We start from the raw sequence: 20,207 nt of genomic DNA on the forward strand, positions 1-20,207 counted from the left end.
AAAAAAAAAAAAAGAAAATTAGAGATACCAAGGGAACATTTCATGCAAAGATGGGAACAATAAAGGACAGAAATGGTATGGACCTAACAGAAGCAGAAGATATTAAGAAGAGGTGGCAAGAATACACAGAAGAACTGTACAAAAAAGATCTTCACGACCCAGATAATCACGATGGTGTGATCACTCACCTAGAGCCAGATATCCTGGAGTGTGAAGTCAAGTGGGCCTTAGGAAGCATCACTATTAACAAAGCTAGTGGAGGTGATGGAATTCCAGTTGAGCTATTTGAAGTCCTAAAAGATGATGCTGTGAAAGTGCTGCACTCAACATGCCAGCAAATTTGGAAAACTCAGCAGCGGCCACAGGACTGGAAAAGGTCAGTTTTCATTCGAATCCCAAAGAAAGGCAATGCCAAAGAATGCTCAAACTACCGCACAACTGCACTCAGCTCACATGCTAGTAAAGTGATGCTTAAAATTCTCCAAGCCAGGCTTCAGCATTACGTGAACTGTGAACTTCAGATGTTCAAGCTGGTTTTAGAAGAGGCAGAGGAACCAAGATCAAATTGCCAACATCTGCTGGATCATCAAGAAAGCAAGAGAGTTCCAGAAAAACATCTACTTCTGCTTTATTGACTATGCCAAAGCCTTTGACTGTGTGGATCACAATAAACTGTGGAAAATTCTGAAAGAGATCGATGTACCAGACCTCTTGACCTGCCTCTTGAGAAACCTGTATGCAGGTCAGGAAGCAACAGTTAGAACTGGACATGGAACAACAGACTGGCTCCAAATAGGAAAAGGAGTATGTCAAGGCTGTATATTGTCACCCTGCTTGTTTAACTTATATGCAGATACATCATGAGAAACTCTGGGCTGGAGGAACCACAGGCTGGTATCAAGATGGCCGGGAGAAATATCAATAACCTCAGATATGCAGATGACACCACCCTTATGGCAGAAAGTGAAGAAGAGCTAAAGAGCCTCTTGATGAAAGTGAAAGAGGAGAGTGAAAAAGTTGACTTAAAGCTCAACGTTCAGAAAACTAAGATGATGGCATCTGGTCCCATCACTTCGTGGCAAATAGATGGGGAAACAGTGGCTGACTTTATTTTTCTGGGCTCCAAAATCACTGCAGATGGTGATTGCAGCCATGAAATTAAAAGACACTTACTCCTTGGAAGGAAAGTTATGACCAACCTAGACAGCATATTAAAAAACAAAGACATTGATTTGCCAACCAATGTCCATCTAGTCAAGGCTATGGTTTTTCCAGTGGTCGTGTATGGATGTGAAGGTTGGACTATAAAGAAAGCTGAGTGCAGAAGAATTGATGCTTTTGAACTGTGGTGTTGGAGGAGACTCTTGAGAGTCCTTGGACTGCAAGGAGATCCAACCAGTCCATCGTAAAGGAGATCAGTCTTGTGTGTTCATTGGAAGGACTGATGTTGAAGCTGAAACTCCAATACTTTGGCCACCTGATGCGGAGAACTGACTCACTGGAAAAGACCCTGTTACTGGGAAAGATTGAGGGCAGGAGGAGAAGGGGACAACAGAGGATGAGATGGTTGGATGGCATCACTGACTCGATGGACATGGGTTTGGGTGGACTCCGGGAGTTGGTGATGGACAGGGAGGCCTGGCGTGTTGCGGTTCATGGGGTCACAAAGAGTAGGACGCGGCTGAGCGACTGAACTAAGCTGAGTCTGTGAAGTACATAGACTCTTATTAGTAATATGTTAATGTTTGAGTAAAAGGAATTTTGGCTTTGGAATCAGACCGGAGTTTGCCTGCCTTGGCCTGTTAGCATCTCTGTGACCTTAGGCCTGTGAATTACTCTGAATATCAGTTTCTGTATTTATAAAATGGACTTAAGTTGGCAAACATTTACTGGGTTTCTTTTGAGTACCCTCATGCTCCCTACCTTCTAGAAGATTATTCACTAGTATAACTTATCAATCAGAACAAGTAATATGTGCTCTAGTCAGGAGACAGGATTTGGGAACTGTCTAAAGCAAGACTTCAAGTTTCCTTTTTCATTAATGCCTCAGATTTTCTATTAAGTGATTCTTGATAGATAGAAAAAGGCACTTTTATTTTCTAGTAAAAAAAAAATAGATAATGCTTTCTTTCTTGTTTCACACTCCCCCTTCTCCCATGTGAAGATTTTTGGATTAAAAAGTTAGTTTATAGATCTGATTTTTAAGAGCTGAGCATCTTAAGTCATATGTTTTTTAACAGGGCAATCTGTTTGACTAGATCTATCATAAGTCCCATGTCTAGAAAAGGAAAGAATATGTTGCCAGACCTGACTCACTCACTGCTGACAGCAGATAAGGACAGATAATTGGAATATAGACTGACTTCATTAGCTTAGTGATAGGAAAAGAATGAAAATGAGGCAACAAGTCAGGGAATCAAATTAAAAATGATGTGAAACTTCTTTCTGTTAGATAATTCTACCTTTCCTTTCCTTCCGTGGCCTGAGGAAATAGCATTAGTAACTAGAAAAGATTTTGTCATAGAGTCAAAATTCATTTGTGATTTTATCATTGTTGCAACAGTTGTGTGTAGCAGTTTAGGAGGTAAACAGGCAGTTTTACCCCTTGATCAAATGAAGAAATGAAATTCAAGTAACAGAAAATGCTTTTGGTAATTAAGCATGATTTCCAGTTAGTAGGTATTACTATGGAGAAGGCAGTGCCAACCCACTCCAGTACTCCTGCCTGGAAAATGCCATGGACGTTGGAGTCTTGTAGGCTGCAGTCCATGGGGTCACTAGGAGTCGGACACGACTGAGCGACTTCCCTTTCACTTTTCACTTTCATGCATTGGAGAAGGAAAAGGCAACCTACGCCAGTGTTCTTGCCTGGAGAATCCCGGGGACGGGGGAGCCTGGTGGGCTGACGTCTATGAGGTCGCACAGAGTCAGACATGACTGAAGCGACTTAGCAGCAGCAGCAGGTATTGCTATAAAAAAAAGAAAATTTTTCATACCTTTGGGCAGTATAATTCAAAGTAACATAGTTATAACTAATTTAGATGATTTAATGCATGGTCATACTTGGTAATTTAATGAGCCTGTTAAAAATAGTTAATACTACTTACTTGCACACAGACATTTATATATAGAGGAAGAGCCTAGAGGAATATAAACCTTTGTCATGGATTTTTCTGGGGAAGGAGGATGGTGCTGAGGCAGCAGAAGAGAGACTTTCATCTTCACTGTGTATGCTTCTGTATGGGCTTGTTGTTTAATCAGGATGTGTTGAAAAGTAAGACTGAGCACCAGAGGACTGAGAAAAGGTTACTGAACTTTGAGCCTGTGCATTAGTCAAGACAATGTATAAAACGTGGTCTCCACCCTCCAAACTACAAGGACCAGGTACTTACACACTTGACAAACACGAGCTCTCCAGTGTGGTGCTAACTTCTAGGCAGTGTGGAAGTTCAGGGAAGTGAGAGACCAGTGTGTGCCCTGGTCTCTTCTCTGGGAGAAGAGGTTTCGTGGAAGAGGGTGTGGCAGAGGTCTTCCAGTTTGGGGAATAATCTGAACCCAGGCTATTTCTTACCTTGTAGCGTGCACAGCATGAATTGCTTCAAAGAGGATACAGGGATGAGTGAAACATGGTTCCTCCTCTTGTTGGCCAGCTGGCTGACAGCACTGAAAGCTAGGATGACATACACGAGTATGGTGGGGTGTGTTTGCAAAGGGAGGTGGGAAACGTGCTGGAAGTTAGACAAGGGGGAGAATCACCTACAGGAGGTTCTAGTGGGCGGCCTCCCAGGAGGTGGGTGTTGGATCATGGTGCTGGTAGAGTGCTGTAGCAGAGCCGGGCGATGACAGTAGGCATTTTAAAGGAGGAAATGGGAAGTTGACAATGACGTCGGGAAGCCCAGCTGGCTTTGAGTGAATGGAGGAGAGATGTTCTCGTGGAAGACATGGCAGTGGATTTGATGTTATTACTGAAGACGTAGCCGTGGGTGGGTAAGCTTATTGAAGAGTGAATTTAATCTCACAAATGTAAAAAAATTCTAGAAGTTGATTTGAGTTAATGTAAAACTTTTTCCCAAAGGGTCCTTTTATTTCAGCTTACGTTGGTATTTCCTTTTTGTAGAGCTTGCCATGGTGGACATTGAGATGTGTGAATATTCACCAGCAGTTGCTTGAGGAGCGCTCACCTCAGCTTTTTGCTCTTGCTGAAGACTGCATCGATCAAGGTATGCTGCAGATTTTGTCTGCTTTGAGCATGTAGCTCTGTTCTGTTTTCTTGCCCAAGACTTTCCTTTTTCATTTATTGCTTGACAGCATATGGTAACTTTTTGTCTGAGGTTGCTTTTCCACTCCTTCTGGATTTGGACTATCACAAATAATTAGGATGTCCGATTATAGGATTTCTTTTTTGTCTTTGAATTTTTAAAAAGTCAATCAGTGTTATTTATATTATTAATACAGACTTAAACAAGTGACTTATTCTGTGTAGTTCACCTTGATTTTATTACAAATTGCCTAAAGGTGTTTACATATTTTCTTGGTTTCTTAACGTAAGAAATCTTGTTAGAAACAAGTGTAAACTCCCTTTATTAAGAAAATAATCCTTAACTAATTTGAACTGGAGTAAATTGTGCCAAACTACATGCAGAACAGGAAATTATTTATCCTATATCCTTCTGAGTACATGAAGAAATAATTCATTTTTTTAATTAATTATATTTGGTAGAAAATTAGTGAGGATGACAGTGGGTAGAGAGACATTTTTGTAGTTTTTTCATTATTTTTATTGGAATATATAATGTACATATGGAAATGCGCCTAGAATAGAAATGTAAAATTTACCAAATACTTACAAACCACACGCCCCTGTAAATGCCTTTGTTGCAAGTAACCCTGAGGCTTTTTAGGGAGGCATTATTTGTTTATGGCTCTGCAGGGTCTCCGTTGCTGCTTGGACTTGTAGTTGCGGCGAGCGGGGGCTGCTCTGTAGCTGTGCACGGGCTTCTCAGTGCGGTGACTTCTCTCGTCGTGGAGCACAGGCTCTAGGGCTGTGGGCTTCAGGAGTTGCGGCTGGCGGGCTCTAGGGCACAGCCTCGGGAGTTGCGGCACCGGGCTTAGTTGTTCCTCGGCATGTGGGATCTTCCCAAATCGGGGATCGAACCTGCGTCTCCTGCACTGGTAGGTGGATTCTTTGCTGAGCCACCAGGAAAGTCCTCAGGAAACATTTTGAAAATAGGAGGAAATCTTGGACTTAGTCTCTATTTGTTTAGGATTTTAGGTTATGTAAGACTGTGGAACAACCAAGGGCATATTAAATCTGACTTGTATATGTAAAAAGAAATGTATTCTGAGCTTGAACTTTGTATATAGAAAACAATATTTGTTTTGCTATGAGATTTAAACCTAACATGTGGTAACAGATTGTTTTATTAAATGTAAGGAGTTTACCTTTCTATACAGTGATATTTCACTAAGTGTACAGTGATGCAGTGAAGTAACAACTGCAAAACAGTATTTCTTTTTCCTGTAAAAGTCTATGGTTTAATGCATTTGGATTATAAGAGATTTTTATGAGCAAATTTAGGCTACAGAATCATCTGTATTTTCAAGACTGTAAGCAACTCTCTAGATTGTGAGTTCTTGTGGGCTGATTTTTTCTTGTTTCTGCTTAGCAGAATGCCTGGAAAATAATAAATATTTAGTGCATATTTTTGAATGTGCATATTTTGAATAGTGATAGCTAGCATTTATTGAGCCTTTACTTTTTAAATTTTTTAAAATTTATTTTTGGCTGCACTGAGTCTTTGTTACTATGAAAGCAGGGGTTACTCTCTAGTTGTGTTGTGGAGGCTTCTCATTGCAGTGACTTCTGTTGTGGTGCATGGGCTTAGTTGTCCCAAGGCATGTGGAATCCTCCAGAACCAGGGATTGAACCTGTATCCCCTGCATTGGACCACTAGGGAAGTCCTGTTGAGCCTTTTCTACATTCACTTTTCAGAGGAGACATTGTAGAACTCCATTTGTCCTCCATCTCGATAGCAGTTTTTATCTGAGTTAACTTCTGTATGACAGTTTTTCAAAAAGTGAAATATTGTAGAAGTTACGAGAAAATTAATCTTACCCAGATACCATATGGGATCTTGAATCTTCTCATAATAGTGTTGCCTAGGCGCAGTGTTCTCTTTCAAGTGAAATATGAAGTTGGATTGGAGAAAATTAAGACCTGATGCTCAATTTACTGGCATCATTGTCCTCTTACTATTTTTAGCAAAATGAAAACTGTGTAGACTAAGTCTTCCCCCCATTCATGTCATTTCGTATTTTTAAAATGAAGTGAGATACAGTCCATAAACAAAGTGCAAGGGAGAAAGAGAAGTGGGGATAAACTTCTAGTGCACGAAATCGGATAAAGTTTTGAAAGCCAGGGACGAGTTGTACATTACTGATTCTAATGGGGAAAAAAGTTGATTTTTCCAGAGGATAGTGAAAGCATTTGAAAGAAGATGGCGTCAGGATTCAGCCCACTATTTAATTTTGTAAAAAGGTAATTACATTATACTGTGTAGCATATTAAACAATTTCATATGCTTCATTATACTTTATGAAGTACTGGTAAATGAACAAAAACACAAGGTGTCACTGGGAGTTTTATTTCTTTCTCTTATTGTAAAGGAAATCAAGTTTGATGCAGTTGCCAGAGGGAAAGCCACATCTCTTCCCTTTATCCCATATTATGTAAATCTACATTTATGTCTATACCTTAACCACATCTCAGTAAGTAATGTTCTTAATGATGACCTTTAATTATTAAGAAAAAAAATACCTTCTTATTATACCATATTAAAAGGTAAGAACCATATGATGTGTTGTAGAGAGAATTCTAAGAGGTAGTTCTCTAAACAGAAAGGGTTAACTAAGATATCTGGAAAATATGACTCTAAGTAACCTTCTTATTATACCATATTAAAAGGTAAGAACCATATGATGTGTTGTAGAGAGAATTCTAAGAGGTAGTTCTCTAAACAGAAAGGGTTAACTAAGATATCTGGAAAATATGACTCTAAGTGACTCATTCCCCAAGTGGTCTCAGTTCTTTTCTGCAGTATATTTCAGCATATCATTTGCTTTGCCTTACAACTAAGAATTTTTTTGTGTTGCTGTTCTAGGCTAATCAGTGACATTTTTCATTTTATCTAGTCATAAATTGGTCCATTTTGGCTATGTCTAAGTAAGTCTGCACATGGTCTTAAACTGCAACATTTTCATAAACAATTTTATTTTAAAAAATGTTCTGGGATTTAACCCAAATGTTGACCAAGCATTCAGTTATAACTGAAATATTGTTTGATATCCAGAGAAGAATATTATATTTGAAATGTTGTCCTTGAACAATCATCAAAAAGTTGGCAAGATTTTTTTTTTTTCAATCTGTGACATATAAGCAAGTGTGATCTTTATATTTTTGTCCAGGAACGTTACATCAGTACAGTGTAGTGGAATAGAGCCCATCAGAGTGTCAGCGTAACTTTGCTGGACTGATCATATCTATAAAAGGAGTGAGTTAGAATCTTGAAAAGTCTGCTCCTCAGCACACTCTGAGGTCCTCTTTTGGATCTCATACTAAGGAAACCATGATTCTCTGAAGAACTGCTTAAGGGCACACAATCATTTATTGAGGCATCTGATACTGAAAACGTGTTCCATATAGCACATGAGATATAATGTTGAGGTTTAGGTGTTTGAAGATGAGCTTATCAGGAAGTCACTGTTCAAAGAAAACAGGCTAAAATATTTTGTCTGAGATTCCACTGTAACATCTCCTGGCAGCTCTGTGACTCTAGGCTTATATTGTCTCCACATCCAAAGAGTTGTTCAAGAGATTAGTTTATTGGTGACTGATGTATGCATAAATTAAAAAAAATTTTTTTGGTACTTTGGAATGAATGTCATTAAATATACTAATAGTCTAATCACAAGTATCTGATTATCCATGAATCCATAGGGATTTCATTTTTAACATAGCATTAAAATAATCTGATGAGAAGAGATTTTGGTTTTAGCATGCATTTTAAATATAGTGGTTTGACATTTTGACCCAGAAGATTATGATTATTCATTACCATGGAGCACCTAAAGATTTATTAAAATGATAATTATATGTCTCTTGAATCAACATGCTTTATTTATTTATTTATTTCATCTTTTTGTTTAAGCTTGAGTTATCCAAATCTCAAAACTTTGTGTTCATGGTTGACTGTTTTTCATCATTCTGTGTATCTAGCCAGTTCTTGAATCTTATCAGTTCTTGCCTCAGGGTTCCATATCCATCCTTCTTTTCCATTCCTACAGCTCTTACCCTAGTCAGTGTCTGAAATCTGTAGTTTGGAAAGACCCATTAGAGATTATCTTATCCAGCTAACTCATTTTCCAGAGAATTGAAACTCGAAGAGGTTGTCCAAGAACCAGAACTGTGACCTGGAGTTTCTGACTCCAAATCCTGCTTACTCTTCTCTCCATTACTTTTCTCCAAACTGGTCAGTAGGGCAGAATTCTAATATTTAATAATCATAATGCAGCTCACATTTCAGTAGTCCATACTCCATACTAAGCACTGTTCTAGGTCTTTAAATATATTAACTAGCTTATTCCTTGCAACAGCTCTGAGATAGAACTGAAGACTTGACATAGCAAGGTGTAGTGGTGGGTTTGTTTGCCGCCCTGTTTTAGCAGTGTTTCTGGAGTGTAGTTAACCTACAGTAAGACTCATATTTAAAGTGTAGAATGGTGGTATTTTATATACATATATACTTGTGAAATTATCAGAATCAAGATAATTAACAGAACCTAGAGTTTTAAGATCTGACTTTCAGTTTCTCTTCTGTCACTCACACCCTGTGTGACTTCAGGGAGCTTGTCTGATTTCCAAACCAAGAGTTTCTTTCTGCGTAAAGATGGTCTGTGAGTCTTTTCCAGGTGTAAAATAATGTGATTCTTTGTAGGCCAGCTTTTTAATGCTGGGATCTGTTGAAAGATTGTGACCAAAAAAAGTTATTTCCTCTTTCTTTGGGCTTTCTTGTTGGGATCCATAATTGCTACAGAGTGCTTCCTTTTAGTAAATTTTAAAAAATGCTGTTCTGTTGCCCATAACTGCTCTCTGGAGCTGTGCTGTCTGGTGTAGTAGCCACTAGCCACTAATGTGGCTAATTAAAAGAAGTAAAGAATTCAGTGTCTCAGTTTCACTAGCCCCATTTCAAGGGCTCAGAAGCCACCTTGATGGTAAATGGTTACCATTTTGGACAGTGCAGCTGTATTTAATATCATCACAGAAAGTTTTATTGGATAGCACTGGTGTTGAGCAACAGAATTTCAGAGTAGGTCTATCCTTCCTTCTATGTGGTCAGTCTTGTGGTTCCTGAAGGGTTTTACCACTATCACTTCGAGTCTAAGGATTGCACCTGACTTATAGGTTCTTTCTTGGCCTTCCTTTCTTCTCCTTATAGAGCAGTACTGGATTGTTGTTATTTTTTGTTTGTTTGTTTTGTTTACCTGTTATTTGGCTGCACCAGGTCTTAGTTGCGGCATATAGGATCTAGTTCCCTGACCAGGGATTGAACCACAGGCCCCCTGCGTTAGGAATGTGTAAGTCTCAGCCACTGGACATCGGGGAAGTCCCTGGATGATTATTTTTACATACCAATTTCATCAGGTCATTTTTTTAAATTAGGAAAATCTAATTATTCTCAGTTTTATTTTTGACTTTGTATTTCCTGTGTAATTTGATACTTAATTTAAAAAAATTTTTAATTTTTCACTGTGATCTGGTCACTGGTAGTTGCTGGGGGTATCAGTGAACTCAGTGGGATTGAGGCTAAAATTCAAGAAGAAGAAAAGGGCACAAAAAGAAGGGAATGACAGCCATTTTAAAAAAAATGAAGCCTTGCTATTCGTGACGATGTGGATGGGCCTTTAGGGCATCATGCTAAGTGAAATAAATCAGAGAAAGGCAAAAATTGTGTGATCTCACTTACATATGGAATCTAAAAAACAAAACAGAACAGTGAAAACCAACTCATAGATACAGAAAACAAATAGGTGGTTTCCAGAGGAAAGGAAGGTGGGAGGGGCAATATAGATAAAGGGGATTAAGAGGGGCAAACCTCCAGTTATAAAATAAATAAGCCATGGAGGCTTAATGCAGCATAAGGAGTGTGGTCAACAATATTGTAATAATTTTGTATGGGGACAGATGGTTATTAGGCTAGCGTGGTGATCATTCATGATGTATACAAATGTTATACAAATGTCAAATCACTATGTAGTACACTTGAAGCTGACATAATATTGTACATCAACTATATTTCAGTTAGAAAAAAAGAGGAAGGAGTGAAAGAAAGGATATGATTAGTCTAAACTTGAGACCAGAGAAGGCTTTGCAAAGTGGCTAATACTTGAACTGATTCTTGAAGAATGAGAAACAATTCATTAGGTAGTTGGAAAGGGCGTGTAATATGTGCAAAGAGAAGCACAGAGACTTGAGACATCTTTGTGTATTGGGATTTCCAATAGTTTGGAATGGCTGGACAGTGTTAGGAGTTATGTGTCAGGTGATGTTGTAACAGGTTGATAGGAGCTAGGCGAATAGGAAATTGGAATTCTGTCTTGTTGATGACAGCCATCAGAGAATTTCTAAATATTTGTTCACTCTTAGGGTATTTATTGCAGAGAAGGCAATGGCACCCCACTCCAGTACTCTGGCCTGGAAAATCCCATGGACGGAGGAGCCTGGTGGGCTGCAGACCATGGGGTCGCTAAGAACTGGACATGACTGAGCGACTTCACTTTCACTTTTCACTTTCATGCATTGGAGAAGGAAATGGCAACCCACTCCAGTGTTCTTGCCTGGAGAATCCCAGGGACGGGGAAGCCTGGTGGGCTGCCGTCTATGGGGTCGCACAGAGTCGGACATGACCGAAGTGACTTAGCAGCAGCAGCAGCGTATTTATTGAGCACCAACTATGACAAGTGCTAGGCTTAAACAGCAGTGAACAAGACACATATGGACCCTTCTTTTGTGACCCTTACAATCTAGAGGTGGAGTTATAGCCAAATTCTACCCATCTTTCAAGGCCTAACCCTTCTGACAAGGTTTGTTCAACTATCCCAGCCTTATGGATTTTTCCCTCTATGGTATTTATGGCCAGTACCACCCAGTTTCAAATCAAGTTTACTCTATATTGAATAATGATTATGTGTCTTCTCTTCCTAGTACTTCTTCCATCTTCTTTTTAGGGGAGCACAGGGCTTAACTTTGCTGTAGGATCTAGCCCGATTCTAAGCATGAGAAATAATTCAGTAGACACTGATTAGAATTGTAGGATGAAGAAGGGAAGTTGGAAAGGGGTGCGAGGCAGGAGGAGGATGGAAAGTCAGAGGGGGTGACAGCTGGAGACAAGCTGGGAAGTATGGAGGTCAGGGAGAAGAGGATTTTAAAAATTTTTTTTGAGGAAATGAGGTGGCGTAGGCTGTCACTTCCCTATGGTTGTGTGCCTCGCTGGTCTTCACAGCTTATGATGGGCACCCTCCATCCAGCTATCAAGGATCCTATGAGGTTTCCACTCGGTTGGCATTTTTACTTAGGTAACTGCATTTGGCTCTGAAAGTGCCATTTGTCTGTTCATTTGTAAGTACTAACCTAGTGATTTTATAATTCGGTCATTCTGTTTTATTCCCCCAGGATTCTTTCATAAAGAAGAACTCATCAACCAGGGTTATGTGAGAACCCTAAAATTTAGTCTGTGTAGGAAAGGCAAGATATATTCTTAATTTTTTTCTTTAATTGCTAATATTTTGAACTTAAATTTTTTTTGAAACATAAATCTCTAGAAAAGTTGCTAGTACAAAGAACTTTTTTTCTCTGAAACCATTTAAAATAAGTCGTTGAATTGATGCCCCATCACTTCTGCACATTTTAGGGTGGTTTTCCTACAAAGGCATTTTCCTGTTCAATCACAATACAGCCACCAATATTAGGAAATTAACATTGATTAAATACTAATATCTAATTACTGCTGTTCAAGATTGGCCAGTTGTGCCCAAAGCATCCTTTATAGCAACATGATCCAGTTTAGAACCTAGTGTTAGATTTAGTTGTCGTACCTCTTTAGTGTCTTTCAATACAGGTCCATCACAAGAATTGTGCTGTTATTCTCATTGCATTCTACCAGGTGGCACACGATTTCAGTTGGTCTCATTACTGGTGACCCTAACTTTGGTTACTTGATTAAGATGGTATTTGTCAGTTTTCTTCATTAGAGTTACCCATTTTCTCTTTACATTTTTTGTTTTTGAAACAGCTTTATTGAGATATAATTGATATACAGTACACCTGACATACTTAAAATGTCAGTTTCTAAAGTTTGGACGTGTATTTACACCTGTGAAACCATCATCAAAATTGAGCTAATGAACATATACTTTGTTCCCCAAAACTTCCTTGTGCTTTTTGGGAATCCCATCCTCTTACACCCTTCCTGATCTCTCCTTCAGCCTCTCAGGCCACCACTGATCTGCTTTCTGTTCTACATATTAGTTTGCATTTCCTTGAATTTTATAGAAGTGGTTTCATATAGTCTCACACTTTTTGTGTGTGTGTGTGTTTAGCCGGGCTTCTTTGACTCAGCAGAATTATTTTGATTCATCCATATTGTCACTTATAGCAATAGTTCATTCTTTTTAATTGCTAAGTAGTGTACCATTATATGGAAATACCATAATTTGTTCTTTCGTCTGTTGATAAAAATTTGATTGCTTCCAGTTTTTGGTTATTACTCTTTATAATTAATTGCTGTTGTATGGTGATGTACTTAGATACCATATAAGTCTCCTATTCCTCAGTAAACTTTGAATTTATGCATTTATATATTGACATTAGTGTGCACTCACAGATTCCAAATTCATTCAATGGATTACAATTTGGCGGTCAAAATATCCCACATTTGGCCAGTTGAAGCTTGTTCAAATTGGCTTCTATGCCCTTTCAACATATCTTTGAGAGCTTCTTTGTTTTCTGACATAAGAAGATGCATTAGCCTTTTTGTATTACTTTGCTCTGGCCCTGGAATCAGTAATTTCTCCAAGGAGCTCTGGTTCCTTTTAAAGTCTTTTAGCAGCCATAGCTGGAAAGTATGTGTATGTGTATATGTAAGTATACATGTACATCTGTGTCTATTTCTGTATTTATCTATGTATTAAAAAGCATGAACTGCATCATCTCCAATTCCAGTCCAATACCACAGAATTTATTTTAGTCTTCTCTCTTCCAGGTTTCTAACTCCTTTCTTTGACAGTGAAAAGCCGGGCGCTCCCGTTAACCTCAGTATAAGTGTTTGTGCAGTCTTCCTGTACAGCCAGTCTCCCAGCCGTGTCTCTATGTTCAGCCTGCTCCCTTGGCCCTGACCTTGGGGAGCCCACAGCTTAATCCTTGACCTGGCTCTTTTGAATGTTGGTTGAGTCCCTGGCCCGTTTTAGCACACGAGTTGAGACCCCAGCCCCCACAAACACTACTCTAGCCTCTGACTGATCCGAACAACCTCTCAGGGTGACCTGTGGACTTTGCAAACATGCTGGCTGAGCCTTTGGTCAAGTCACCAGGCCTGCTCTTGGAAACGCATAACGCATGTTTCAGACTTAGGCAAGCACCCAGCTGAGGCCCTTTTTTGAGACCTTTCTTAGCAAACACATTGGTTGAATCCCTGTCAAGTCCCTAACCCTGACCAAAGAGCTCCAATTAAAATTTAACTGTACAAAGTGTTTATATTGATATTTGTATCTTTTTCCTAAATTGAAAATCTTGTTCATAACAATGTTAACATAATTATTTGCTTTACATATAAAATATTTCAATGTGAAAAGGACAGTCTTTTCAGCAAATGTGCTGGGACAGCTGGGTAACCATATGCAAAACAATGAAATTGGACCCTTATCTTACACTATATAGAAAAGTTAAATAAAAATGGATGAGAGTCCTAGTGTAAGAGCTAAAACTCTAAGACTCTTAGGAGAAAATATAGGGGTAAATCTTTGTGACTTCAGATTTGGCAGTAGATTCTTAGCTATGACACCAAAAGCATGAGCAACATCAACAAAAAAATAGGAAAGTTGGACCTCATAACAAGGTTATGAACCTGTAACAAGGTCTGTTCAGAAAATTTTAAAAACTTTTGTGTTTCAAAGGACACTATCAAGAAAGTGAAAAGACAGGCCATAGAGTGGGAGAAAATATTTGCAAACCATATATCTGATAAGGAACTTGTATCTAGAATATATAAAGAACTCTGACAACTCAGTAGTATAAAAGACAAATGACCCAATTAAAAAATGTGCAAAGGATATAAATAGATATTTATCTAGAGAAGACATTCTAATGACCAATAAGTACATGAAAAAACATTTGGTATCAGTCATCAGGATGATGAGAATCAAAACTACAATAAGATATCAATTTACACCCACATGGATGGCTGTAATTAAAAAAACCTGAGATAATCATATTGTTGAGGATGTGGAAAAGTTGAAACACTGCTGGTGGAAATATAACATGGTGTAACCATTTTGGAATACAGTTTGGCAGTTTCTTAAACAGTTAAGTATAGAATCACCATATAATCCAGCAGTTCCTAGATGTATATACCCAAGAGAAATGAAAACATAGGTCCACCCAGAACTTTGTATATGAATGTTTATAACAGCATTATTCATAATAGCTCAAAGATAGACGTGTCCATCAACTGATACATGGGTAAACAAAATACTGTCTATTCATACAGTGATTTCTATTATACTATTTTTTAGTCATAAACAAATGAAGTGTGATACATACTTCAGCACAAGTGAACCTTGAAAACATCATATTAAATTATAGAGACCAGATATGAAAGACCACATGATAAATAATTTCCTTTATATGAAATGTGCAGGATTGGTAAAGTTAGAATCAGAAAGTAGATTAGTGGTTTTAGGGCTATAGGAGGGATGAGGGGAAGAGAGTGATAGCTAAAGGGTTCAGAATTTATTTTTGAGGTGATAAAAATGTTTTAGAATTACTATGGTGGTGGTTGCACATTTCTTGGAATATACGAAAAGCCATTGAATCGCACACTTCAGATTGGTGGACTGTATGTGTATGAATCATCTCAGTAAAACTGTTGAAAAATTTCACCTTACATATACAGCATAGTGACTATAACGAATAATTCTGTATTGTATATTTGAGAGTTGCTGAGAGAGTGGATCTTAAAAGTTCTCATCACCAGAAAAAAAATTGTAACTATATGTGGTGATGGATGTTAACTAGGCCTACTGTGGTGATCATTTTGCAGTATATATGTGTATTGAATCATTATGTTGTACACCTGAAACTAATGGCATGTTATATGTCAATTATATTTCAAAGAAAAGGTAAAAAAAGATTTAACCCAGGAATTTCTTAAAATGTTCAAAACGAAAATGAAGTCAATTGTACAACTTTACTAAAAAAAATGTTAAAGGCATACTGTTGTCTTGAGTAGGATGAACAGTTGTGAAATTACAATTAGTGCAGTTACAAGCATTTTGAAGAGAGAACCTGCAAATTGATTCTGGAAGAAAAAGTGTGTAAGAATAGTCAAGACAGTTTTTAAAGAGAAAGAGAATGATGGGGACTTTCAGGTATAAAAGTTAATTAAAAACTAGGGTAATTTCAGCAGTATGATACTAGCAAAGAAATGATGTGATTTAAAAAATTTAACCTTGCATTGTGTCAATATCTTTGATTTCATATGTGTGTCCTTCTTTTCTTAAACTGAAAATCTTGTGCCAACCAATATAAATGTAATGACTTGCTTTGTTGCATGTATAAAAAGTTTCAGAGCAACGTCAGCATACCAACTAACAGTAAGACTACTGAATAAGGCTCAAGATGTCTTTGCAACTCTTTGTCCCTTCAGTATATTACATTAGGGATGTATACTGTGCTCTAAGTCATTTGCAATTACTCTTTCTCTTGTCACCAACTTGTTATATATAGAGTTTTAGTTTTTCCATTTGTTTCCAGTTTTTAGGGATTGCTTTTTTATTTCTGATTTATTTTTGGATATGTAAAATAATTACATGATTCCAGAGTCAAAACTCTGTAACAAGGTCTGTTCAGAGAAGTTTCCCGTCTGTCTCTGTTTCCTTCTGCCCTATTCTCCCTGCACCTCCACCTGCCTCTTTTTAGAAGAAGAGTTTGTTTATTTATTTAGTTGGCTCTGCTGGGTTTTCGTTGCTGTGCTGGCTTTTTCTTGTTCGTCGCTGGCACGCGGAGCCTGCGCTCTGGTTTTGGCGTGCAGACCTCTCACTGTGCTGGCTTCTCTTGCTGTGGAGTCAGGCTCTGGGGCACGCGGGCTTCAGTAGCTGTGGGCATGCGGGCTCAGGGGTTGCAGCTGCTGGGCCTCAGAGCACAGGCTCAGTAGGTGTGGAGCAAGGGCTTAGTTGCTCCACAGCATGTGGGATCGTCCTGGATCAGAGATCGAACCTGCATCTCCTGCATAAACAGGTGGATTCTTTACCATTGAGCCCCCAGGAGAGCCCAGATCCAGGTTTTCTTGAGTTTGGTTTGCATGGAGGAATCTCCTGAAGGATTTTCACAGTGAGAAGTTCGTGTTTGGATGCCTGTCTGCCTTTTAAAGTAGCAAGACATGTACATCTTGATTTAGTTTCTTTGAGTTAAGAATCTCTTTAAAGGACTGGCAGTATATAAAAAACAGTTTTTTCCAGACTCATTTTATTTTCACTTCATGATAAGATGAAGGGTGTCTGTTTCTCACCTATAGGTTTCTGTCAGATTACTTGGTGAGAAAACATATAGGTTACATTTTGCAACATCACCTCCACACCTTGGTCGTTCCTGTGCCGGCTCCCTCTTCCCTTCTTCCCAACAAGTTTGGATTCAGATTTTGGCTTTGCCGCTTCTCAGCTGAAGTGACTAGTCAGTAAGCTGACTAAGCTCAGTTTTCTCATGAGTTAAATGAGGTTGATGTCAGCCCTAAAGACATCATTGTGTGAATTAGCACAACATGTAAATATCTAGTGTCGAGCAGAGTAGGTGTCAGTCGATATCACTTGAATAGTAGAAAACGGATTCTCAGTTTTTGGACATTGTAAGTGTATCTTCTATCATCCACCATCCTTCCATTCATATGAATTGCTTTGTGAGATGCTGATCCTGTTACTGGAGACATTGTGAGGGACAGTTTGTCAGGGACATTGTAGAGGGATGGACGAGGTGACCTGTTAGACACCCCCTTGGTGTATGTCAGTAGCCCCTTTATTATATATGTATTTTATTTTGAAAGTCACCTTTTTAGAGGTACCATGTTATTAGGCTGCTATTCTCCCATCTTTTCATCTGAGGTGTTCGGAAAAATACAATATGACTCCTAAGCCAATATCTACTCATTTTCTGCTTGATATTCATTGTCTCAGATATATCCAGATATACATGTTTCTCCTTTTAGGGGAGAAATTCTACATTCTTTATGTGGAAAACTGTATATTGATCTCCCCTTCATTAGATTTTCGTGTTGTTTAACTCTTTGAAGATTGACTTGGTATGTTGTATCATCACCTCGTATTGCTGTATTTTGGGCAGCATGATTAAGACAAACACTCTAAATAAGAAAGAGCAGGGTCATGAATGATATCTCTTAGGATTGTGGAGTAAAGGAGATAATGTATGTAATGTCCTTAGCTTCTAGCTTGGAACATATAAGTGCTCAGACAGTGCTTGCTATGAACTGTTACTGTATGTGTTCCTCATTTTCCAGACTTGAAATTCTTTTAAGAGTAGGAACTATGTAATATATGTATTTCACATATTATGGCCTAAATGTTTTGCTTACTAATATATTTTTATTCTCATACTTTTAAAAAATATATATATATATTATTGAAGTATAGTTGACTTAAAATGTTTCAAGTTCCCAGCAAGGTGATTTCATTTTACAAATACACATAAATCATTTTTGAAATTATTTTCTGTCACAGGTTATTACAAGATATTGACTACTTTTCAATGTCTCATCTTTTGTCTAACAGTGATGAAGCTAGAGGATCTGTTTGTAGATGATTCAGGTCGATGTTTGGCTGTTCAATTCCATCTGGAATGTGCATATATATTTTTATATTATTATGAATATAAAAAAGCAAAAGATCAATTCAGTATTGCTAAAGACATCTGCAGATTACAAATTGATTTGACAGGTAAGATTTTTAACCTTTTGTGGATAATTGATTTATAATAAAACTAGTATATACATTGATGGTTTGGCTGTATTTTATGGTGGTATTTGATTATCTGTGTCCTCTTGGTTGCTTTACAAAAACATGTTTTTAAGATTTTATTTAAATAGTTAATAGTTTTAGAACAAAATTGAAACTGTATTTTCTTTATTCCTGCAAATGCTCACTTATTTTCTAATCTGGTTAGACATATCGGTACTATACGATAGCTAGACAGTACACAAATGAACTTCGCCCATGTAGTTGTGACTGTGGGCTTCCCAAGACCCCTCCAGATTCTCAAGTTTAGTTTGGCTTCTTACACTGCCCTTTTCTGTAAATACCCACCTGTAGCTTCTATCTTGCCTTTCTTGTATTCCTTAAGAACAGTTTTTTAACTGTTTTGTTTAGATGCTTCTTCACTGTACTAGAATACTGCCTGGCATATAGTAGGCACTCAATAAACACTTGTTGGATGAACAAATAAATTACAGAATTTTCCCTAAAATCTGTGTTTCTTCTGAGTACCAAACAAGAAACATTGTTTTCTTTTAATGTATCTCCTTGTCCCTAGCCTAAAAATACTGACATTCTATATTGAAAACATTCATGAAAGTTAAACATCAGCAGTTGGTCACACAGTTTACACCTGTTGAACCTGGGCTGTGTGAATGTTGAAATGATTGAACCTGTTTGTCTTCTCTAGGTTGGGTCTAGATGATCTTCGAGGCCCATTTTTAGTCCCTAAACGCTATGCTCATTGAGGTAGTCCTGTCAGTAAAATCTTTAAGATGTATTATGAGGGAAATATAACTTAGTGCCCTAGTCTGGGATATTAGCCACCTTTTATTACATTGTATGTATGAGGAAAATTATTAAATATCCAACTTATAACTTTGGGAACAATGGCCATGTGTAAGTTGTAGTCTTATATTTGAGATATAATTATATGTAACATGGATTTCTGGTGAATCAGATGATAAAAAATCTGCCTGTGGTGCTAGAGACCCTGGTTTGATTCCTGGGTTGGAAAGATCCCTGGAATGGATCTAGAGAATGGCTACCCACTCCCGTATTCTTGCCTAGAGAATTCCGTGGACAGAGGAACCTGGCGGGCTACAGTCTCTGGGGTTGTGAAGAGTCAGACACAACTGAGCAACTAACACTTTCAATATAAGTTGTAAAGTTAGTTTTAGAAATTATGTTTTGATCCTAGTAGACTTTTTGGGGAGGATCATTTATAAAACTAGTGTCATGGTACTCAGCATAGTCAGCTTTAACTGTTGATGTATTTACTAGTTAGTTCTTCATATTTTTTTTTTCAAGTTAAGATTGAAAAGCTTAAAAATACAAATGTGCTCACAAATATAAAATGAGAATCAGATTATAATTTTTTTCCATTCAGCGCTTGCCTTACTATAAAATAGTAAGCTGTGCTAGACTATCTCAATAGCTATTTTTAGCATAACATGTTTCAGTGGTTGTTGTACAACATAGAGCCAGACTCATCACAGGATGAAATCCAGACTTCTTAGACTGGTCTTTGTAATCAAGGGTCTTTGTAATCTGACTCTCACCAGAGAATAGATGTCAGAGCTTGTGCTTCTCTTAAAGCTGTTCTGCAGCTAGCTATTTCAGATACAAAGTAAAAACAATATTTGGCCTTATATGGAGCCAGATAATGTAATAGAAAGACTGGGATTTAGAATCTGCAGACCCTGGCTTTAAGCTCTGGCTCTGATACTAAAAACCGTGTAATCTTGAGCAAGCGAGACTACACTTCAGAACTTAACACTTTTTCTTCTGTTGTATGGAGAGGAGAGTATTTCTTCTCCCTGTGACGTTGAATGCATTCTTTTTTGAGGAGGGATGTAGTTTAATGCAAAGGTAAGTATGGGGAATTTCTAGTGGCAGAA

General features: G+C 38.0%; 1 protein-coding gene across 1 annotated transcript in view; it reads left to right on the top strand.

The window, feature by feature from the left end:
• Positions 1 to 20,207, top strand: part of TTC27 (tetratricopeptide repeat domain 27) — a 164,454-nt gene that overhangs the window by 12,330 nt on the left and 131,917 nt on the right. Inside the window, exons 5-6 of the mRNA XM_043468286.1 lie at positions 4,118 to 4,220; positions 18,109 to 18,273. Coding sequence (XP_043324221.1) covers positions 4,118 to 4,220; positions 18,109 to 18,273 — 268 coding nt within the window. The remainder of the gene's footprint in view (positions 1 to 4,117; positions 4,221 to 18,108; positions 18,274 to 20,207) is intronic.

Source organism: Cervus canadensis, chromosome 5 (genome assembly GCF_019320065.1).
Source record: "Cervus canadensis isolate Bull #8, Minnesota chromosome 5, ASM1932006v1, whole genome shotgun sequence".
In the NCBI taxonomy this organism is placed as follows: Eukaryota; Metazoa; Chordata; class Mammalia; order Artiodactyla; family Cervidae; genus Cervus; species Cervus canadensis.